This window comes from Lethenteron reissneri, chromosome 34 (genome assembly GCF_015708825.2).
Source record: "Lethenteron reissneri isolate LAM-NWPU_2019-01 chromosome 34, ASM1570882v1, whole genome shotgun sequence".
Classification (NCBI taxonomy): Eukaryota; Metazoa; Chordata; class Hyperoartia; order Petromyzontiformes; family Petromyzontidae; genus Lethenteron; species Lethenteron reissneri.
Window position 1 is genome coordinate 10723286 of NC_083812.1, and position 22589 is coordinate 10745874.

The window sequence follows — 22589 nt, forward strand, 5'->3', positions numbered from 1 at the left end:
CTGAAATGACACTCAACATTGATGTTGCACATGGCCGGGAATTCAACCCAGGTGATTTGAATCACAGCACTACGGTGCTACCCACCGCCTCCACCTATCCCCACTTGCAAACACGCGTACGCACACGTGCACACACGCACAAAGACAAAGATCCCCCGCATAGCCTTAACAGACTGTTGGGGCAAGTGCTGTTAGCGAGCACCTATGAAGGCCGGCACGGCACACGAGGGGGTGGGTGGCCAACACCACGCCCGGCCGCCTTTGTCTCCCCAGTAACGATGTTTACACACCGCATCAGGTACTAATTTGAGGCTGAGTCGACCTAGGGGAGGCCCAGGACGAGTTCAGATAATCGTCACTGGTGTTGGCTGTGAGCGGGAATCGAACCCGGGTCGCCAGGTTCATAGCGCAGCGTGCTAACCGCTAAACTACCACGCACACACACGTGCGCACACACTGGGTGTCTGCCTGCCTCACCTTAAATTTGCTCACACATTGTGACACCACTAAATACACCGACGCCAACATTTGTTAAGCGTGTCGCACACACCGCTCAACAAATGAAGCTCAGTGTGAGCATCAATCAGCAGCTTTTTCCAATAACCGTAATGCCGGTAACCAAACAGGCTTAGAGCTACTCGCGTTGCCATGCGCTGCATGTGATCCGTGGTGTAATTTTGATACTTTGCGTATTGGTTGCATGTGTGACCCCTGCTCCGCCAAAACAATGGACGCAATTCCACACATCAGGACCCTGCAAATCAGCACGTTAATAACGTCTACAGGGCGGCACGTCACAGCCAGTGAGACTAACGCTTTACAGAAAACCTAATGTTAGAAGCCAGTGGGGTCTGTCTGCTAGGCTGACGGAATGGCGTGTACGAACACTCATCATCACGGCTCCACAAACATGCAGAGGCAGAGTTTAGGTGGCGAGACCTGGTTGCGTTAATGTGAAGTCCATTTCCACGGATTCTGTCAATGCATTCGCCTTACGGATCTTCATTACGAGTTTTCATTCCGTGTCTTCCTTCGAGTGCTCAAGAGCTCATTTGAGTGGGAATGGCGAGGCACTTGTTTGCCTCTCTCTCTCTCTCCTTTCATGTGCATGATCTGATCCAGACTCTTTAAATGAGTGTGTGGACCGAATGAGTGGTGAGCTGGACATTGGAGCCAGGTCAGCGTTCTGGTCTTGAATGTGTTTAAGATTATATTTAGCACTTAAACTGATTCTAACAATGTACCAAACACAAAATAGAGCTTTGCTTACTTACAAAAAAATGCGAGTGTGCAAAGGCCTGCAATTCAATTGGTTTCAGTGCCTTTATAGAAAAGTAATACGAATGGAATTGATTACGATTAAAAATACAAACTTGAATTAAGAGGAGCCAGCTTAGGGTATAGTCAAGGCCACACATATACAGGCAACGGTCCTGTGTATGTGCTGGGCTATACACTTGCTTGCTCAATGCAGAGCCTACACCTGGCTGCCTAGGGTCATCGCTGCTCCACGCACTGGCCGTGCATTGCGACAGGTAAACTATGCCCTCCCTCCGTGAACACTCTGCTGGAATCAACATTGGAATCCGGCCAAGTTTTTCACACACTTGGCATCGGCAATGCGTCTTCATGGCGATTGCACGAGGCCGAACAGGCCCCACGGGCCCTGCTTCCTTGCATTGAACACCATGCCCAGCTAAGAATGGAATTGCAATTCCTGGAATAGTACAAATCGACCAGTTCTAGATATAATCCTTCAAAATAGTTAAAATCTAATTATTTTAGGTTTAATTTTGAAATTCCCAAAACCTTTTCAGGACTCGTCATGAAGTGAAATGACCGCTATTACACCAGACCTGGCTTACAATGTAACAGGGGGATACATATGGAGCATGTGGCTCATGAAAGTGTAATGCGATATCGTATATGCATTTTCGCACACCACAAAGACCTCCCAGTATAGCCTTAACAGACTGTTGGGGAAAGTCATTTAGGCGAGCATCTATGAAGACTGGAATGGCACACGAGGGGGTGGCTGGACAGCATCATGCCTGAACGCCTTTGTCTCCCGAGTGGCAATGTTTTTACGCCTCGCACTAGGTACTCAATTGAGGCTGAGTCGACCTAGGGCAGGCCCATGACCAGTTCAGATAATATAATCGCTACTGGTGTTGGCCGTGAGCGGGAATCGAACTCCTGTCGCCGGGTTCGTAGCGCAGGTGCTCGCTAACAGCACTTGACCCAACCACTGCGCCACCGCTCCCCACACGGCAAATCATCTCCCAAACATGACCCTCAGTGGCCAGACCCTGAGCTCGAACAGGGTTCATCTGTAAGTGCAGCACAAGTGCTGTATCTTACCCAGCAACGGGGCCTTTCTCCAGAAGCCGTCCCTCACTTCGATGTAGTCGTACCAGCAGAGGCGGCTCTTGAACACGTCCAGCGAAGTGAAGTTAAGGGTGATCTGTAAGAAAAGACAATTGAATGCAAGTGTTTATATTGCCATGTAAAATTCCGCAAGCCGGTGTTGAGGCTAGAGTTGCCACTGGTCCTGGTTTTTCCTGCATCTTCAGAACCCATCAACCTGACTTTGATTGCCAGCCATAGCTTGGTGTGATGGGCCTCGTAGTTATAGTACGTATTGAGCTCCGACTACAACACACGCAATCTTTATGGGCAGGGGTAGGCAAACCTGCAGCTCCGGAGCTGCATGCGGCTCTTTGAGGACTGCTGCTTTGTGAAGTTATTTATTAAGAACTACCACCGTATTCACATTGCACTGCGGCTCTTGAAATGAGGGGGGGGGGGGTTAACAGATTTTTTAAAAAGAATGCCTCTTCTTGTCATTTTGGCTGCCGAGGAATCTAGAATAGGAAGATCCTGCGTATAGATGTGTGGCACAATACTTTTTAAAGACTCAATGAGGATATTTTTCCTGGTTAAATGCATGGCAGCATTATTATCATTATTATTGGCTGATAGCAAACAAGAGTACGTGTCAGTCTGTAGGTTTAACTTCATTTTATTCGTTGATCACGTTTATCTAATTCCCTGGATACTTACAAAGGAGTTCCGTGTTGGTACAGAAACATTCATTTCAATAGCATGCTAATAAAAAACAAATCGATTATAGCCTGTAATCCACTTTTATCAATCAGTGTTAAGGGAATATTGTAATGTTTTAACAGTATTATGAAATTTTTTTTACATGAATTATGATACAAATTTTGTTTCATCTCACAGTTCCACTGGTATTGTTTAAAACTTACCCAGTACATCTGTGCATTTTTGCATTTGCAACTTTTTACCATATGCGACAGCTATTTAATATACAAATGCTATTTACTATACAAATGTTATTTAATGCGAAACCATCAAGCAAATTGATTCAACAAAACATAATCCGCTGTCTTTTTCTTCAGTATTTGTAATCACTGCCCCGTGTTTCAGATTACGCATTTCTTTTTAGATATATTTGAAAGGTTGAGAACTATTTATGGTGTTGTTTCCGATGCAAATCCAGCGATGACTCTGAGCAGGATTAATCCTGACGACTCAAAAGAATACATTGTCCCCGCGCGATTATCAGCGTGCAAACACCTGCCGTCGATCGTAAACGTCAGCGCACATCTTTCAATAGCACACCCAGCACCAAACGCGTTGTGCCGCTGACATTGGGCGGCTTTTTTTATAGCATTTGGCGACTCAAAATATTACTTTAGTTTTTTGGATCGTAATACGCGAATTTAAACAAACCATCATTAAATGGGGTTCAACATCTGCTTGGAGAAAATGCCAGCTGCATTTTCCTGTTTAAAACCCTTTTGTAGATGTACAATATTACATTTAGATGCATGGCATTGTTTAGCTCTCCATTGTGTTTTCATGTCTGTAGCGCGTCTTGTTCATTATCCTATTGCACTAATAATCCCAAGGCTATAGAGCCGCCTAAATAAATATATATGCACACTGGTGCTGCATCGTGCAGTGTTCCATAGGAATCTAATCCGAGGGGCCTCATACTTAATCCCCTATGGGACCAAAGGTCGACCCCACGGTAGACATTGATAAGGGTCACTGGGCTGCCAACAAAGATCCCAGAGAGGAGGAAAGTAAATATGTAGCTGGCGGTGCAAAGCCTGGTTACAGGGGCCAATCGAGAGGTGGCTCTATTACTGCAGCAGTCCGGGGAAATAACCATCTTGGGAAGGGGGGGGGGCTTCCGTGAATTCACGAGCCGGACACACATCATTTAATAAACAAGCCGCCGCACAGCGGGCTTGCTCTGCGGGGGATGGTTAACCCAAATAAGATTACCCTACACATTAGAAGCACTGGAATGAACTCTTCAAATGAGGCAAACAGCGAGTGGTTTTAAATGGTGATGTGTCACAATTTTCATCAGCATGGCCCATTTAAGCCATTTGTAAACAGTGTGAACCTACCTGCATTGAAGGGACTTCCGTAAAGTTCCCTGTAAAATCCAAGCATCACTTGCTTAGCTCTCAAAATGTGAGTTTAACACGTAGGCTTGTGATTTAAACTTTGAAATCCAGATGTCGTCTGTTTTACTGTATTTAAGCAAATCGGCATAATTCATATAAATCTTAATTTGAAGCTTTCGTGACTGCAGGAATCCATACTCTTTGGTTCTTTCGGTAAAGTCACGTAGGTAGAAAACAAAATAAACTCCTACGTGACTTTACCGAACGAACCAAAGAGTATAATTCATATAAAGTCAGGTAATGCAATTCCCAAATATATTTGCTGAAACTAATTGTCACATTGGCAAAGATTTTCTCCATATTTTTATCAAATCAAAATTGATGTGGAAAGTGGTTTCAATAAATACGTGACTAAGGTCTTGCGTGCTCTTGTCTTAATCAACCGAGGCCTCGTGAAAATAACGTTTTCAATTGGCCCTTTTGAAAATAGATCGTTATAGTGTACCAACGCTTTTAAAGACTACTGACAAAATCTGCAAAACACTTTTCAGAACATTACCTTCTTCATTCTAACTCGTTGCAACATCGTTAGTGGCCAAAATTTAAATATTAATGAAATAAAGCATGTATCGTGGTAAAAATTTAATGTATAACCATATGCGAGGCTCCGTATATAATTAATGTGGCCCATCCGATTTCTTGTGAATAGATTCACTGTGACACAGCCCCTCATTACTATACCCACACAAAAATAACATGAGAAATGTATAAAATGTTATTAATTTGAAAGTATATATATATTTTAAGTCTTGACTTAAAGCTTTCATGACTGCAGGAATTCATATTCTTTGGATCTTTCGGTAAAGCCACGTAGATAAAAAGAAAATAACTAAAATCACGACGTTTCGATCGCAACACAAGCAACCGTCTTCTATCTACGTGGCTTTACCGAAAGACCCAAAGAATATATTTTAAGTGTTATGTCTTATATCCACAGATGAGGTGATTTTCCAAAATATATACGGGGTTGCTATAAACGCTGGAGTGCAATGCAGCTGAGAGTGGGGCTAAGTGCCTGAAATTGCCAGCAACCCATGGAAATTAATGGTCGTTTTATGGTAAGTGGCCATGCATAGCCGCAGGTTTGCTTTGGCCAGAGAGCTGGCCACAGTGGAAGGGCTTCTTGTCCACCACTCCCACTGCCTCTTCACACGCATTAAAATCAACCAGACGCCAATTGTCACTTGCCAACTAGAATTTTTAAAGCATTAGCTCTGTCCCTCTACCCAGCTGTAATGCAGGGTGCAGTGCAATGCACGTGAAGGTTGATCCAACGTGCGTGGAGATGTATGTAGAACTTTTTCCGCACAGTACGTAGCCAACCGTGCTAATTGGTGGTGCGGGGAAGAACAACAAACTAAACACAAAAAGCTATTCTAAAGAAATTCGTTTTCAATGCAGATTATTTAAAAGTGCATAGCTCCAGTTACCTCCTAATATCGGAAGGAAGAGCATTCCAGACGGCCGCAGAAGCACATCTGAAAGCGGTAATCTATTCTGTTTGATGGCGAGCCAAAAGCCGCTGTGAGGATGACCGGAGTTCGCGTGATGGTTTATGCTCCTTGACGATATCAGCAAGGTATTCTGGTTCATTTGTGGCGTGAACTTTGTTGTGTTATGAAATGGGAGCTCGCACCTTCTCGCCGGGAGTGACAGAGATCTTCCATACGCAGTGCGAGTACGAGGGGTAGCCGTTGGGGAAGCCGGGTGACGAGAAGTTCCCCACCGATTCCTGCAGCGTTTCTCCACAGGCTGCGACAACAACAAGAATAAGAACAATAAGCACCGCCAAAGGTTCATTAAGAAGCCATTCTTTTGCGCACCATCTCAGCAAGCATCGACTGCGATTCACGGATGCTGCCGATGGAGCCCTGTGAAGTGGCTGGTGCAAGTATTGCATCTTTTCTGAGGTGAACAGGGCATTAGAATTTAGGAAAGTGGTAACCGTTTTTTTGTTTAATATTTTTTTTCGTCATGTTGACTTCATTGAGAAATATAGCTTTCATACAAATTAGTAGAAGGCAGGAACAGTCGTACCAGGTTTAATACCCCCTCTCGAGTCTTTCATAAAAAGATAACAGTCAAGATTTGAAGCTTTCGTGACTGCAAGGATTCATATTCTTAGGTTTTTTCGGTAAAGTCACGTAGGTAAAACATCAAAATTAATAAAAATAAAATAAAATATGTGAACAGTAATTTAATGAAAACTTTTATTTTTTTTTAATTTTGATGTTTTACCTACGTGACTTTACCGGAAAAAACCTAAGAATATAACAGTCAAGGTTTCCCTCTCCAGCTAAACACCTTCTAATGGAAGGATTTAATCTGCATATGTATTCAAAGCAAATCACTGGACATGTTGCACGGCCACTCTCGCAACATAACTGGTCAACCTTGTGCTCCATATTGATCACGTGGTACAACTCAGCCATACATTTTTTCATAGTTTTTGCCACGTTTCCCCGGGAATGGCAGTCCATCAATCAATCAACCATGCTAACATTTTGTTATGATAGAAGAAGTTACAGGTTCAATTCTCGGTCACAGCCGCTGAAAGATGAGTAAGCACATCCAAAATAAAATGGGAATATTGCTGAAAGGTAAATGAAGATCAACGTTTAGCTGTGGAGAGATCATTTGCTTCCAATGCCACGCAATATACACAGGGCTAACTCCTCACAGATATTTAACCAATGTAAATTTACAACAGCGGGATGTTTAAATACATAATGAATAGCTGATCATCAGCAAAGATGTTCAAATCTGTGGGTAAGTGACTGTCTTGGCTCCAGTGTGATTGTATTTTACATATTATATGAAAATATAAGTAATTAATATCGAAAAAGTAATTTGCACGTTTAGGTTTTGTGAAACACATATGGAACTATGACTCCATGCCAGCTTTTAAGTTAAAAAAATATGTGAACAGTAATTTAATGAAAACTTTTTTAATGTTATTTTCATTGCCAAATAACTTCTTGGTTGACATATTTTATCAATATATTTGTGGCCAAAAGCGTACTTCATTTTATGATCCACTTTAGCTTAAAACGTAAAATTATTATCATAAATAACACATTTATTCCATAGAGAATACACATTCATAGAACCTCATTATTTTTTATGCTAACAAGGGAGTATTTAAAAGCATATGTAAGCAGATAACAGAGGAAAAAAATATCCCACTCTGAATGTTGGGGTAAAGTATTGTTATAGTAAGCAATGATTCCACCGTATTTTTTTTTATTTGCGTGTGTTTATGTTCTTATTAAAAATAAAATATAGAGCTGACTTGCACCTGCACCTTACTTGTTTCTAGTGCACCTTGCTCCGAATATTTAGATGGAAATTATTTTTGTTAATAAACATCTTTCGTGCAATATTCCTGAAGCACCCTGTACTCGTTCTCATCAACATTGATGTTTTTGTTTCATAACTGCAGCTGCTGCTGTGCTCACGGCACCATGGGTCTCCCGTGTAAAAATAGCCAGCGAACTGGCTAAATGGGACCCATCCTCGTAACAAAATCAAATAAACCCAACACTCAAAACTATTGAGGATGCTTTGGAACACAGGGGTGTAGCAAGCAGGGGCGGTTTCTTCATTAGGGCGATTGGGCGACGCACCACCAATCTCAGCCGTTACTGTGCCTCTGGATATAGTCCAATCAGCGTCATGTCACGTTCTGTGGAGTACCGCCTCTTTTTGGGCGATTTCACTCTGGCTGAGAATCGCCCAGAGTGTTCCCATAGACTTACATTCAAAGATGTTTTTTTTCAAACGGCGGGCGCTGCAATGCATTCTCTATAGCTTCCGGGAGGGCTTGCACTAACGTGCTTACGTCATCATACGTAAGCACGTTTCAGTCAACAATATTATTTGTCGCTACCTCGTGGAATCTTTAATAAAAGAAACTGAGTGGATTGTAATAATAGTGAGTATAGAAACAAACAATATGTATTGTAAGAGTCACTTTATTTTTCATTAATATTAAAGAAGGGAAGTTGCCTTTACATGCTTAAGCTGTTAATTTATCCATTGCATGGGTGGACCTTATCCTTATCAATCATCCAGACATTTGCCCCCCCTGAGAGATTTTGCAGGAGCCGCCACTGGTAGCAAGCACCACCAACTCCAATACCAGCCAATCGCCACTAAGAGACGGTGACCTCACCACGGCGCCTGTGCCAGGCCAGGTGCACTTTGAGGCCGCGTGAAGTGTCGAAGGCTCACTGATAGGAGATCTCGGGACAGCAAGCACGACACACACACACGTGTCCACCTTTGTCACCACCACTTCGGTGCACACACCAAGTCAAGTTGATTTGTTTAACCAGGTGAGAAGTCGTCACTTGTTAGTTGTTTGCGCTTTGTGTGTTGGTGCCATTTATTAATTCGTTGATTAATTTTTTGTTGCTTGCTTGTAGGGTTTTCATTTGCTTGGTAGTGGATGTATATGGGATTTGATCTGTGTATATATAATTAATGCGCAGTGTTGTGGGACGCTATGAGCATGTAAAATGAAACCTTATTATTGAGAGCCCAGGATAGTCTAATTTTGCAAGAGTGACCTGAACCCACATTGGAGAGGCTCACACGAACTACATCATGGGACCTCCTTTGCCAGTACGAAAATATGAGAATAGGTTTTCCCCTTTTTTTCTGGCAAAAAAACAGGTGTTAAGATGTTAAAACACCAAACTGAAACCTTTTACAAGGAATCGTGTCTGCATTAACCACAATGCTTGTGGTCAAAAAGTAGTGTGGTTAATGCAGACATGATTCCTTGTAAAAGGTTTCCGTTTGGTGTTTTAACATTGTAACACCTATACTCTTTGGTTATTTCGGTAAAGTCACGTAGGTAGAAAAATAAAAAATAAAAATATTTTTCTACCTACATGACTTTACTGAAAGAAAAAAAGAGTATGGATTCCTGCAGTAATGAAAGCTTCAAATCAAGATCTTAACGCCTGTTTTGTTGCCAGAAAAAAAGGGGAAAACCTATTCTCAGGCTCATACGAAGTTCAGAATTAATCGGCCACTGGTGTCAAGGAATGAAACTCAGATTGTTGGAATTTTTGAGCAACTCGCGCTAAACCACCACCGCACCCCTGCTGACTTCGATGCAGACAGCTGCACATGTACGGCACCGTGACAAGTGCGAGTACAATTGGATGTTTGCGAGTACAATGCCGAGTTGAGGATCAATTTAGCCCATCATCACTTCAGGTTTGAAATACAATGTCCCCATGCTCGTTTGACTAGGCTGATATTTTTACTTTTGGCACACACATAGAGGACATCCATATAAACGAAACATCATAATTGCAGCCCTTTATTAATCAACTCTTGGGGGTGGTCTCTTTACGCTGTGTCAGTCGTGGGTGTCATTTGAGCATAAATCACGGTGCTGGTTTGTGAAGTTATACACACATTACACAAAATACACAAAAGTGTGGTATTGTAAATTTAGAGGGCCAATTCAAAATGACACAGTTTCTTAGACCGCATCTCAGCCTGGGGCATGATGGCGTGGCTGTGCGTTTCGTTTGCTCTTGAGGGCCAAACGAAATGGATTCTAGCAGCACACTGCTGCCAGTGACATTCAGCCAAGAGGGACCCTTTTGAAAGCTCCCGGTGGTCAAGAGGTGCAAGATTCATCTTGCCCATCCACAGCTTACCTCCACCTCTCAACCCCTATCCCATTCCCCATCCAAGAGCTTCCCCCACCCTTTTGTCTGCTGACACTTGACTCCCTGACCAAGCTGCAATTATGAAGGCAGTGGCCCCAGGAGCGTGGGTTTATAGGCTGCCATTGTTCAGACTTTTGCTTTCATTGGCGCTGTGCTGACAAAGCCACTCACCCCGCTTCCAGCACAAAATATCCCGCACTTCAAAGTCCATTTAGCGAACACAGCCAACAATGCGCACTCTGCCAAATTGCCTTCCCCTTCGAGAAAGAATGTCATCTCCACGTACAAAAAAACCTCCCACTCACAGAGCTAGACAATCAAAAATGACCATAAACCTGGTGAACCAAATGGCCATAACCTGACTAACTGTTCTCAGCCCCAAGTCTGCAAATCATTGGATTCAAATAGAAGATTTATGTAGACCGATGACCAATACACATGATACTAAGTCACTGGGCAAGCCAGTGGTTAGTTGTTGCATGGATTTTTCTCCGGGTCCTCAAGTTTTTCCACCCACATTAGAAACATGCGTTTAGAGTATTGTGGCTGCTTTAAATTTCCACATGATAAGTCATTTCGTTGAGTTATCACTTGTGGCCAGGTGGCTTCTGAAAAGGAGCTATATAGCTCAGTGGGCCTTGCCTGGTAAAATAAAAAATACTGTCGTGTTTTTTTAAGTTTGTTCACCAATGAACCGGTTAGTACAAATTCTACTGAACAGTTCCCACAGCAAATGACTAGGGACATCATTAAAGCAAGTCTGCTATAAAGCAGGTATTTATTACCCAGTGATATAATTCACATAATTCAGCCAGCGCAAGTAACTAGTGTTGTGGCTAAAATCTCAAAATTCAGAATGACGACATTTAACTTGGAAACAAAATCCCTTCCCCTGAAAGGGCTGGACAACCCTCTGAATGAGATGCAAAATATCAGAGGCCCCATCCAGCATAAATAAGACTGAAATAAAAACAAAAATCGTAATTTCAGCACTTCAAGTTTCAAGTTGTGCTGCACAGGAAGCAATGGAGAACATTCCCCACGCAACATTCATTATGAATCAGTGTTTCAAAAAATATTGGCCTCGCAGATCGAAAGCTGAAAAATCACCATTTCAAGAGTTGTTTTTCTACTCTTTGGGTCTTTCAGTATTTTTACATTATTACTTTTATTAACTTTTAATTTTATTTGTTACCTACGTGACTTTACCGAAAGAACCTAAGAGTATGAATCCTTGCAGTCACGAAAGCTTCAAATCTAGAATTATCTTTCAGTAAAGTCACGTAGATAGAAGAAAAATAATTTTAAAAATCACGACGTTTCGATCGCAACACAAGCAATCGTCTTCAGGTGAAAGAATATAGCTACATTTCTTCCTGCCTCAGCAGTCCACCGGCTGTATTTTTTCACCTGAAGACGATTGATGGTTTTGCGATCGAAACGTCGTGATTTTTTTTTATTTTTTTATCTACGTGACTTTACCGAAAGACCCAAAAAGTATGAATTCCTGCAGTCACGAAAGCTTTAAGTCAGTTGTTTTTCCGTGCAATCGTCTTGTGTTTCTTTGGCAGAATCATCAGCAAGGCTGGCAGCTCGCACTAAAAAGCCATAACGTCGTGCCCAGCTACATAGTCGTTCGTGTTACTGAAGGGGTGAACAAACCCCAGACAGGTTAAAGCAATCCAACGGCTCTTTGCAAAGAACATGTGTGAGTGCCCCTTGACTAGACTTATCTACATAACCGCTTTGTCTACATAAAACTACAATCTCTCCTTGGACTCTCATCTGGATAAAACACCAGAAATGCATTGCGTTGGTGATTTGCACTCTGCAGGTAATAAAGACATTGGAAATTGTTTGCCAAATATCAAACTGAACGGGACGTTCTGAATCGGACGCTACATCTACTGGGCTAGGCCCTTGCCTAAAACCAAATCCACCCTAAATGCATCCAATCTCATCAGATATTGAAAGCAAAGCAAGAGTTGAGCCAGGTGAGTACTTGGATGGGTGGCCACCAGGGCTTTCCAGGGGCCACAAGGTGGGCAGAATACATCAGTGTTGAATGTCACCCCATGATATGCGTGGATTTATCTGCATACTCTAGTCTCCTCCCACACACCAAACACGCGCCAATGGTATTGGCAAACGTATCGATGCAGGAATGCCCGAAAAGGAAAGGCTTAAGACTCAATTATGCCTTCATGGATAATTAAAGGGCATTATTGTTCTTTATGCAGTGGCATTGTGGCACGCTGGTTAGCACAGCGCTCAAACCACCCAGCCACTCTGGATTTGATTGGCAGCCACAAATAACATCAGTGGTGAGGGATATCTAAACTGATATGGAGTCTCAACTTTACCAGCCCACTCTGACCAGTGTGGTGAAGTATGACTAATCAACCACCATGACTAACACGATTTGGAAATACCTTAATCTATCAGTGGATTGACAAAGTTTAAATTTCGATTTAAAGCTTTCGTGACTGCAGGGATTCATCTTCTTGGTTCTTTCGGTAAAGTCACGTAGAAGGGAAGTAATAAAAACATAAAAATAAAACATAATAAAATAAAATAATTCTCACAAGTGAGAATTCTCACAAGTGAGAATTATTATATTTTATTATGTTTTATTTTTATGTTTTTATTACTTCACTTCTACGTGACTTTACCGAAAGAACCAAGAAGTTGACAAAGTTTGTTTTAATAGTATGATTGTTATACATGAAGAACAAGCTAAATGACTACCAACAGCTCGATTTATTTTCTGGAAATCGGGAACACCATTCTTTTTCTGTGCATGAAAAGTTGTTTTCATCCTAAGTGGTCGTCTGGGGATGAAACTCAGGATCCTAGCGGTGCTGGCTGGGTGCAAAAAAACAGAGCATTAACCCTCTGAGCCATTCAGCCATGCTGGACCCATCACGCATGAAGTCTGACGTCTCTAGGCACTTGCCCCACAAATTTCCATGGCCCAATGCGAGGTCAGTTTCACGGGGGGCGGGGGGGGGGTCCTGCTTCAGTGCATGTTAGCTGTCCGGCATGTTATCTTTCCTTCTTAAATGTATTTAAGTGCTGGACAATCCCTGGCTCGAGTCCACAAGTGCTCCACTCCACTGTTGTTGTTTGAATTATAAAATAACACACGCTGGAAGTGGTACAACCATCGCAAAAGCCTGGGATTCAAGTCCAAGACCATGCAGCTAGCTCCCTTGACCAGCACAAACAACGTGGGTGCCTAAACAAACAAACCACCCTCAATTGTTAACTTTGGCCCGATCTATTAAAGAGAAAACCAACTAAAACAATTACCACGTTTAAAAGGCAACTAATTGTACGGGGCAATGAAATACATCTCAAGCACAGATGTTACTGCGTATTGAAACAGAGCAAGGTCGAGTTAAACTTATTAAAGCCCATAATCTGGTTTTGAATGTGTTTTGCAAAGTCAATCATTAATTTGTCAAATTAATGGGAGAGTGCATTGATATGATAATGCTGCTTCTGCAAGGAGTAAATGGATGCAAATATAACATTGAGGATTACATTTTGAAGCAAAACAACCTGACTGGAATATTTCAATTTTGTCAAAAATATCATCTTTCTCCACTGCTTAGCAAATGAGAGCATCAATTAATGTTTACGAGAAATTCTACCACCGGCTCTACGCCACCAACAAAGAAAGCACCACCTCATGGTTAAAGCAAAGACACTAACTTTATACTTGGAATAGAAAGCATATCTTGCAATGCAGAATCATCATAAGAAATACAAAGTTAAAATGTTTTCTTAAACATATGTTTACCAATGAATTTTTAACTGAAAGTATTTTCGTTGTTAGCAAATCTAGCACTGGCAAATTGGAATTTTCACGGTACATTCAGGAAGCCCTTTCAATCTTTAAAAGCTTCCATAAATCAACGTAAGCAATGCAAATTCCCTTATGTACAAAAGCAAAGATCTTAACTGCAAAGCTCGTTCACATTTTACTCCAGTTGCATTTTCCTAACCCACATTTCAAATTTCATAAGCCACACTCATTCACCGTGACACAGTAAAGGCCACAGCTCTAATTAACAGAAACATAAAAGCTAAGCTTTCTAGGAATCTATACACGAACCACAAACTAAGCTCCCTTCAAAACCCGCTGAGCCACCACACCGCACACACAGTAATTACCGCGCTTCTCAACATCTCGTTCCCACCACGTCAAAAAGTACAGCCGGGTCTAAGTATTCGTGACCGCGCTAAACCCATATCTGAAGTGATCACCGTTCGTATAATCCACGGTAAACCTCCAAGTCATGCCATCTCAAAACATAGCGCAACGTTTACTTTCATTGTTTGCTGAATTTAGATCTATTGTATTGTGGGGTTTTTTTTAACACAATGTGCTTTGTTAAATGTTTGGAGATACATACGTGGGGGATCAAATTCAAAGCTCTACACAGATAGACTGAGGAATACCGAGGAAAGCATAATTGATTTAGTAGATTTTTTCATGAGGTTCATATATTGGGATGCTGGCATTTTTACCATTAATGCATCATTTGAATTCCATCATAACACTGCATACAAATACCTGCACAATTCACATACAATATAAAGTAATGGTTTATTGACCAAAGACAAATCCCCCCAATAGCCTTAAAGTGCTGTTAGCGAGCACCTATGAAGACCGATATGGCACACGAGAGGGTGGGTGGCCACAGCACGCCACCCGGCCGCCTTTGTCTGCCTAGTGGCAAATTTTACATACCGAATCAGTTACTCATTTGAGGCTGAGTCGACCTAGTGTTGACCGTGAGCGGGAATCCAACCCGGATCACCGGGATCGTAGTGCAGCATGCTACCCGCTTTCCTACCGCTCCCCAATGTATTGGACGCACGCCGAAGAAAGCAAAGTCTTTTGATTATCGGATTTCCAGGCCAAAGATAAGCAAGTGTTTGGAGGCTGGGCTCCAATGCACGCTTGCTGTAAGCGAGACGTTCGTGGCGCTGACAGGGAGAGCCAACACGGGGGCAAGCAACACTCTCAATCCTGGCAGAGCGCTGATCGACAAACGTAAACAATCCGTGTCCCCCACCATCGCCAGCATGGACACTTTTGCATTGTGCAGCACAGCTTGAAGGTCACAGGCTAAGATGCATGCGTTCTTTGTTTAACCACCCAAGAGTAAATTAAGCATATATAAGCAAAATTACTTTCTGGGTCTCCGCATACACTGCACATACATAGGAACGAGAGTTTGTTTACTTTAAACAAATGTTGCTCGTTATTTTGTTTTGAAAAGCCACGAGGCTGATGGACAAAAATAGAATTGTGTACAGATCTGAAGACAGAACGGAGTTTTTTGCGTATATTTGCTTTTACCCATGATGCTCAATGGCAATGCAGAATGCGTTAAGAGGAAAATTAAGGCTTGCGCTTCAATTTTATAAAGCAGACTCTTAAAGCCACGTGTACAAAGCTACAGGGTTGTTGTTTTTTTTGCTGCACATGCACTTCACAGCAGATGGCAACACTGGTGATTCCCTGCATACACTGCAGGGCTTTGGCGGAAATTATTGACAGCATGCAAAATTAACTCCGTGGCAAATGCACGGACCAGTGGAACTACCCAGCAACCCCTGCAGAGTTACCAGCTGTAGCCACATAAGCGCGGTTAACCGGGTCTCACTTATGAATGAGACAGTTAATCCACAGTGTAAGCAAATGCCCAAGCACCATCCCTGTTGAAACATTCAATGGCATGGAATTCATCTCCATGAGTGGCTCTGAGCCAGTGATGGAAACTCCACACTCCCTTGGCAGGGGTCAGTCACTCCACAGTATGACCGTGGCAGATTTCCCAAGGATGTCTTCATTCTCTCTCTGTCATGGAGGCCACAATGGAGCAAGTCAACGCATGTACATGTGACAGCCCGTTTGGTCAATTCACTGGTGGCTGAGGGCCTCACAAATCCTCGTGGGATGTCGGGGATACTTGGCCATACTTCACCACGCCGGTCGGTTTGGATTGGTGAATGTGGTGGGAGTGCAGCAAGACCACGGATGTTGATGCCCTTGGCCTCTGCTGCCCACAACGACGTTTACAGCTCCGTCTTTAGTGGACACGAGCCACCCACTGAAGCACTGTCTTCCAAGACCAGACACGTTGCGGGTGATTTGGTCTTAGTCTTCCTATGCTGTAACACTGTTACAATTGTAAGTTGTTCGTCCATCTGCCTGTTCATCCGGCTATCCCTCAGCTGATTGATGGGCTGACATGACATCAACGTGGGTTTGATCATTGCCAGGGGCCACATGGTTTCAAACAAAACATTCAAGCTCTGAAAGCTGTATTGGATAATGCCACAAAAAACACAGTTGGCAGCGATATACTAATCAAAACTGAGTGATATCCATCAATATGATACAAGTGCTTCTGGATGATTTTTTAAAGGTTTGTTCAGGTGGAAAAAGTAATTCCCTGCAGACGGGAGGCGAGATCTTTGTGGCTTTGGAACGATGACATTCAGATAATCAGGACACTGCGGGTTTGGCAGCAGGCTGATGGGGTCAGGTATAAGTCTTGGCACTAAGATATAACCAAGGAACAAGGTCGATCATACATGACCATTAATACAGAAGTTAGTGAAAGAAGGTGAGGAAAGATGAAAGTTAGAATAAGGAAAGTCAAGATTGATTCGCCATCTCTTGTGTAACGCCAAACATATTATGGTTGCCATATTTAAGGGTTAAGGTGCATTTTAGAAACTGTGTGTGAATTTGTAATTGTGCGAGGGTGTACGTGTACATTATAGGTTAAACTCTCTAGGAAGAATACCAGTACCCCAACTGAATGAAGTTATATATATATATACAATCCTCACCGATCTATTGTGATGAGTACAGGGATGAACATGCCGTATCCACGTCACTGACCCGAGCAGCTTGATTAACGCGTTGTCTTGTTAGAGAGTGTACGCTGCACATTTCTGGGAAACCGCTGCGGCCGGCACAATGGCTCCGTGAAGCCCTTGCCTTGTCTAATTACACGCTCCGGTGGGAGATGAAACAACGCTGACACCTCGGCGTTACTCTCCCACCGTGCTGCGTGCGGCTGCCAGAAACACGTCGACAAATAAGTAAACCCGTAAAAACAAAGTTTTTCACTCTAAATCCTTTATATGCGTGGCGGCTTGAGTCCTCTCGTCCTCTGGCTTGAGATGGCTGCCACCTATGGGTCAGATGATTGTCTGCAGTATTAAACAATTGGTAATTAAATATAATATTTTTGTCATATAAAGTGTAAATTTTTGGAAAAAAAATTTCACGAACATTAATTGTCACGCACAACGAGTCTGTGTGGAAAATGTCAACTCGATTGGATCATGGGAAGTGGGTTAAAAAACGACCGAAAGATTTACACGGTCGTAAGCAAGCAAGCAAGCACGCAAGCAAGCAAGCGAACTTAATATAAAGGATTTAAAAAAAAGAAAACACCAGCACGGATCGAACATGGCCGCACGGCACGCGGTTCCAGAGCCGGTGAAATTACACCCTCCGAAGAGGTGGGCTGGTTGGCTCTGGAGGCTAAAAAGGAATTCAGAGCTCTGTGCTCGTATCGCTAAGAACCTCCCGGTTCAAATGTGGGTCTCAGCCACCTGCGGTTTAACTGGGTTCTCACACATATACTGTGTTGGTGTTCTCTGCGCAGTCACAAGTGACTGCACCAAAACAACTATGAAGTGAACATTTGTTTTACACTTACTATTAGTTTTTTTCGGTAAAGTCACGTAGGTAAAAAATAAAATTATTTTACTTTAATTAATTTTAATTTAATTTTTTATTTTAATTAAAATGTTTATTATTGCTGTATCACTTGATACAGCAATCGTGCTGTGACGGTTCCACCTGAAGACGGAAGCTTGTGTTGCCTCCGAAACGTCGTGATTTTTTATTTTACTTTTATTAATTTTAATTTTATTTTTACCTACGTGACTTTACCGAAAAAACCTAAGAGTATGAATCCTTGCAATCACGAAAGCTTCAAATCTAGAATTATTTTACACTTAACTCACACTTTCCAATGGTGAATCAATGCGTTTGATAAACTGAAAGGGAATAAACTTGATTTGGAGCTTTCGTGACTGCAGGAATAACTTTTTGGTTCTTTCGGTAAAGTCACGGGAGAAAGAAAATAAATTAAATCATTTGATTTATTGAGCTGTGTCAACATCCAACCAGAGTTCAAGTTGAAAAAGGGGTTTTTAAACACAAGCACATTCGTATACTGCTGAAATCAGTGTCAACCCGAAACTCTTATAAAAACAATTAGCAGACCATATATGCTAGCGCAATAGCTTAATTCTACATGGCTTTTAAATATCACAGGAGTTTTCTACATTTCGCAAATTTAAAGAAAAGTTCCTCACTTAGAGTCCTCAAAGTCCGCAGCATCAAAGCGCCAAGGGCCCAGGGTCATTACCCACTAGGTTGCCAGAGACAGACTGCAACATTGCGTCGGGTCAAACAGCGCAAGTGTTTTGTTAAACAACATCTGCTTTCCATCGGCAAACTTTCTACAAAGAGGCCCCCTTTATTTGATCTACCCCGCGCCGCCACGTGCGCAGGTGCTGCGCGATGCTCGTTTTTTCCGCCGCTTGGCGCAGAGAGAACACGGCATCGCAGTGGAAGGGCCACAGCATGGCCTATATAGGCCAACGCTGAACAGCTTCGCTTTCGTTGCGCGCAACTAAGCTCAGCGCGCGAATAAACGACGCGGCGATAACGGCGCCCCTTTGTTTTCCCTGGAGGTTGTCCTCACTCGGGTGTTGGACACAGCCAGTCAGGGTTAGACATTGCACATTTGTCTTAACCTCGGTGGATTGCTCACCGCAACGTGCGTGTAGTCGAGTGCTGGGGAGCGGTTTTCTAATACCACCGTGAATAGGCGAATATGTGTATCCTCCTGCTTATCCTATAGATGTATTTAACACTATATAAACCCAATATGCAAGGTAATTCCAGCGGACGGTTGCCCCTAATCCAAACAGCTCAATCACATCAAGAAAGACATCTGGGTTAGGAATTATGGCCCTACCTGACACTATTCATACTACAAACGGAAAATGCAAATACTTTAATGATGAAATATTTTATAATGATTTATATTTTTAAAAATACATCATTTGACGGCAGACACCAGTGTCCTTGACAACAGCAGACCTCGTGCACTGTGCGTTGTGCTAACGCCGATCCATTTCACTAAATTTCTCGAAACATTTCACATATCGCTAGTTCCTTATATTTTCGGTGTTAAATAAACTAAAATTGACCCAAAAAAATGGTTGTAAATATCTCTCGAGTTTAAGACCTCCACTGAGTTCATCAGTTGTTCAACATTCTAACACGTGTCCTTTTCCACCGAATCAAAGTTGTGAGAAATTCCTGAAAGTGACGCCACATGTAAAACACATGTGGCTGCTCTTTTTTGTTTTGATAACAATGCCGCGTTTGAACAAACAAGGTAAGGAAATGCAGTTAAGCTACAAAGTGAACTGCGGAAGACGGCAGCCCATTTACTTCACTTCCAATTTGTCAATGTACCTCACCCACAGAGGTCCCCCAGATTCTCAACAACAAAAAAACGTTAAAACACGTGCAACGCTTTGGAAGATCCCATTGCCAGCCACGGCAAACTTGCGTAACGAACCTTCCAATGAATAGTAACAATGGCGTGTACGGTCAGAAATCACCTGCAAAACCGTAATACTGGTAGGAACCTCCTGGTTACACCAGCCCACAGGGGATTATTGTGTCCGTCCGTCCGTCGTGCATCCAAAAATGGGAGGGGTGGGGCTGGGTGGAGAGGGGAGGGTGGGGAGGGTCTGGGTGGGGAGGGTGGGGAGGGGCTGGGTGGGGGGTGGGAGGGGTGGGGCTGGGTGGGGAGGGGCTGGTCACCCCGTGGTGCCCTTATAAAACTCAACATTTAACCTCATAGTCGGGCATATTTGCGGAATACACCACGCCGCTGTTGACCCTGGCCATTGACCAAGCAACCCAACGTTCCTACCAGCTCCCTCCGCAGAAATGTGTTTTATCTGTGCAATCTTCTGTGGTGAAAGCCAGTACCTTCGGTGTCGTTTCACGATATCGTGGTGTAAGAGATCTGTTGACAGTATTTCGCAGCTCTACACATTGCCGCAAACACGAACGTGCTTAGACCAGCACAATGCATGAATGAGTGGTGGGCCAAGCACTACACTGGCCTGGATTTAGTTTCCAAGTAGACAAATTAGCCCAAGGCTGCCAGGTTCGGTGGTTCGTTACCACTCACATGCAGAGCCAGGAGTCAAACGTTGATATACTGTATGTGATTACTTAGCATTGCTCCAACCACCACACCACATACACGGCACCAGTAGCAAGTGGTATCTAAACTTAGTTTCAATATATCAGGTACATAATCAACGCACACCCTCATGCAGAAAGACACAAATGGCAAAACCCCCCATTCAGCCTTATAGACGTACGTCATGGAAGGGCACTGTTAATGAGCATTTGTTAATCCTGGCAAGGCACACGTGGCCAGCGCCAAGAGTGGCCACCCACCTTTGTCCCTCCACTGCTAATGTTCACACACAGAGTGTTTGTTTAAGGCTGTGTCATCCTGGAGCAGGGTCATGTCCAGATATGGCTCGCCGCCAGTGCTGTGTATGCTCGAAAATCGTACCAAAGTCACTGGGGTGTTAGCAGTGTGTGAACCACTGTGCCACTGCTCCCTGAAGCACACACACACATATCCACACGTACGCCCACACGCACTCACGCACACACCGAGTGCAGCATCTTGTTGCTATAATCACTAGGAAGCATTCATCAGTGAATGTCTGGGTGTTTCACTGCCATGCGAAATCCATTGCTCAAACTTGTTTATACAGCAAAATAATAAAGTATTGTACAGAACCTGTACCTACGTGACTTTACCGAAAAAACTTTAAGAGTATTGTACAGAACTGTACGATTATATTTAATGATGAACAACACAATGTGCGGAATACTGGATGTAATTTTACAAATTATCTTCCACAATGTATTTGTAGTTAGTGATGGTAGCTACCAAGCCAATCTTTCCTCATAATTAAATTTATTAAAAAATAATTCAATTTCGGCCACTTTTTTTATTAAGTGTTTTAAATACATGTACTATGTTTAAAATGTGTTTTAATTGGCAGAGTTGCAAGTTAATTAGAAATTAGGATTTTTTTTCATCACATTTACGGTCTCTTTTGTGTCTTGTGTTGTACCTCTGGGACTCGTTTGACACGTGGAAAGTAAAATGCAACAGAAAGTGGTCAGGATGATGATAATAAGCATGCCCTAAGGAAGAAGTGTTGTCTACAACAGAATGTCCTTGCTAACAAAAAACGTGCTGCAGAAATGCATTTGGAAATGAAAATGTAAAGAAATACTGCATTTTATGCTGGCAAGAGCTATCATGAGAAAATTCACTTGTTGGATACGAAACAAAGGATTTAGTTCGTGGGATGGCGATAAAAACATGAAATAATTAAGAGCTTTTCTGTCGCCTCTCAGATGACATACCACAATTATTCTGCACGAGCGTTAATTTGTTTGAAATTATTATTCTTTTGCCTTATCCTCCCCCGCGTTTACCGGTGAAACACATTTCGTTTCCACCAATGCGATACCCGCTGGATTGAAGAGAACAGCGAGGCCGAGCACGCTGATCTCAAAGAGACGCGGTCTCTGGAAATTAACTCGACGTCGACATTGTGCAAAAGGGATCGCTTACGAGGGGTGGAGGGGGGAGTTCTCCCGTCACGTCTCGTCAAAGCAGCGTCAGGACGACTGCCAGCAGCAAATGTGTCCTGGTGCGTTGTTCTCTTGCCCACCGCAGAGCGGTGAGCATGGCAGAGGCGGACTCGAGTTACGCCGAGTGCTCAGCACGATGTGCGCTGTGATTTCTTTCTTAAACATTAGCCTTTATGTCCAACGCACGCACGCACGCACACGCGTGCACACGCACTCACGCACTCGCAAGCAGCCATCTGGGAAAGAACTTGGAAAGTTAGACTGGGATTCATCAAATGTGGTGGAATGCTGTAATATACCGGTACACTCATACGCTATGAATATGACTATGTGTTTGTTTGTGTTAATTAATATATCCATACGAGCAGCAGTCTTAACATTCTGAGAATGTTAGAAACACACTGATTTAATGACAGGAATTATTTTTAAAAATCACATGCTTATCGCTGAAAGCAGAATGAAGGCCATTATGTTCCAGGTGAATACAAATGATAAACTGTATACATTAAATGTTGTTCTCCATGCAGTACATGTGCAATTAGGTCTCGGCAAGGTAAGGTAAAAGTT

The 22589-nt window shown here is 42.8% G+C and overlaps 1 protein-coding gene across 1 annotated transcript in view; it reads right to left on the minus strand.

The window, feature by feature from the left end:
* The window catches only part of LOC133350659 (bone morphogenetic protein 1-like), a 162558-nt gene that overhangs the window by 30398 nt on the left and 109571 nt on the right, over nt 1-22589 (minus strand). Inside the window, exons 10-11 of the mRNA XM_061565261.1 lie at nt 6142-6257; nt 2362-2464 (exon numbers count right to left, since the gene is read on the minus strand). Of these exons, the coding sequence (XP_061421245.1) occupies nt 2362-2464; nt 6142-6257 (219 nt within the window). The remainder of the gene's footprint in view (nt 1-2361; nt 2465-6141; nt 6258-22589) is intronic.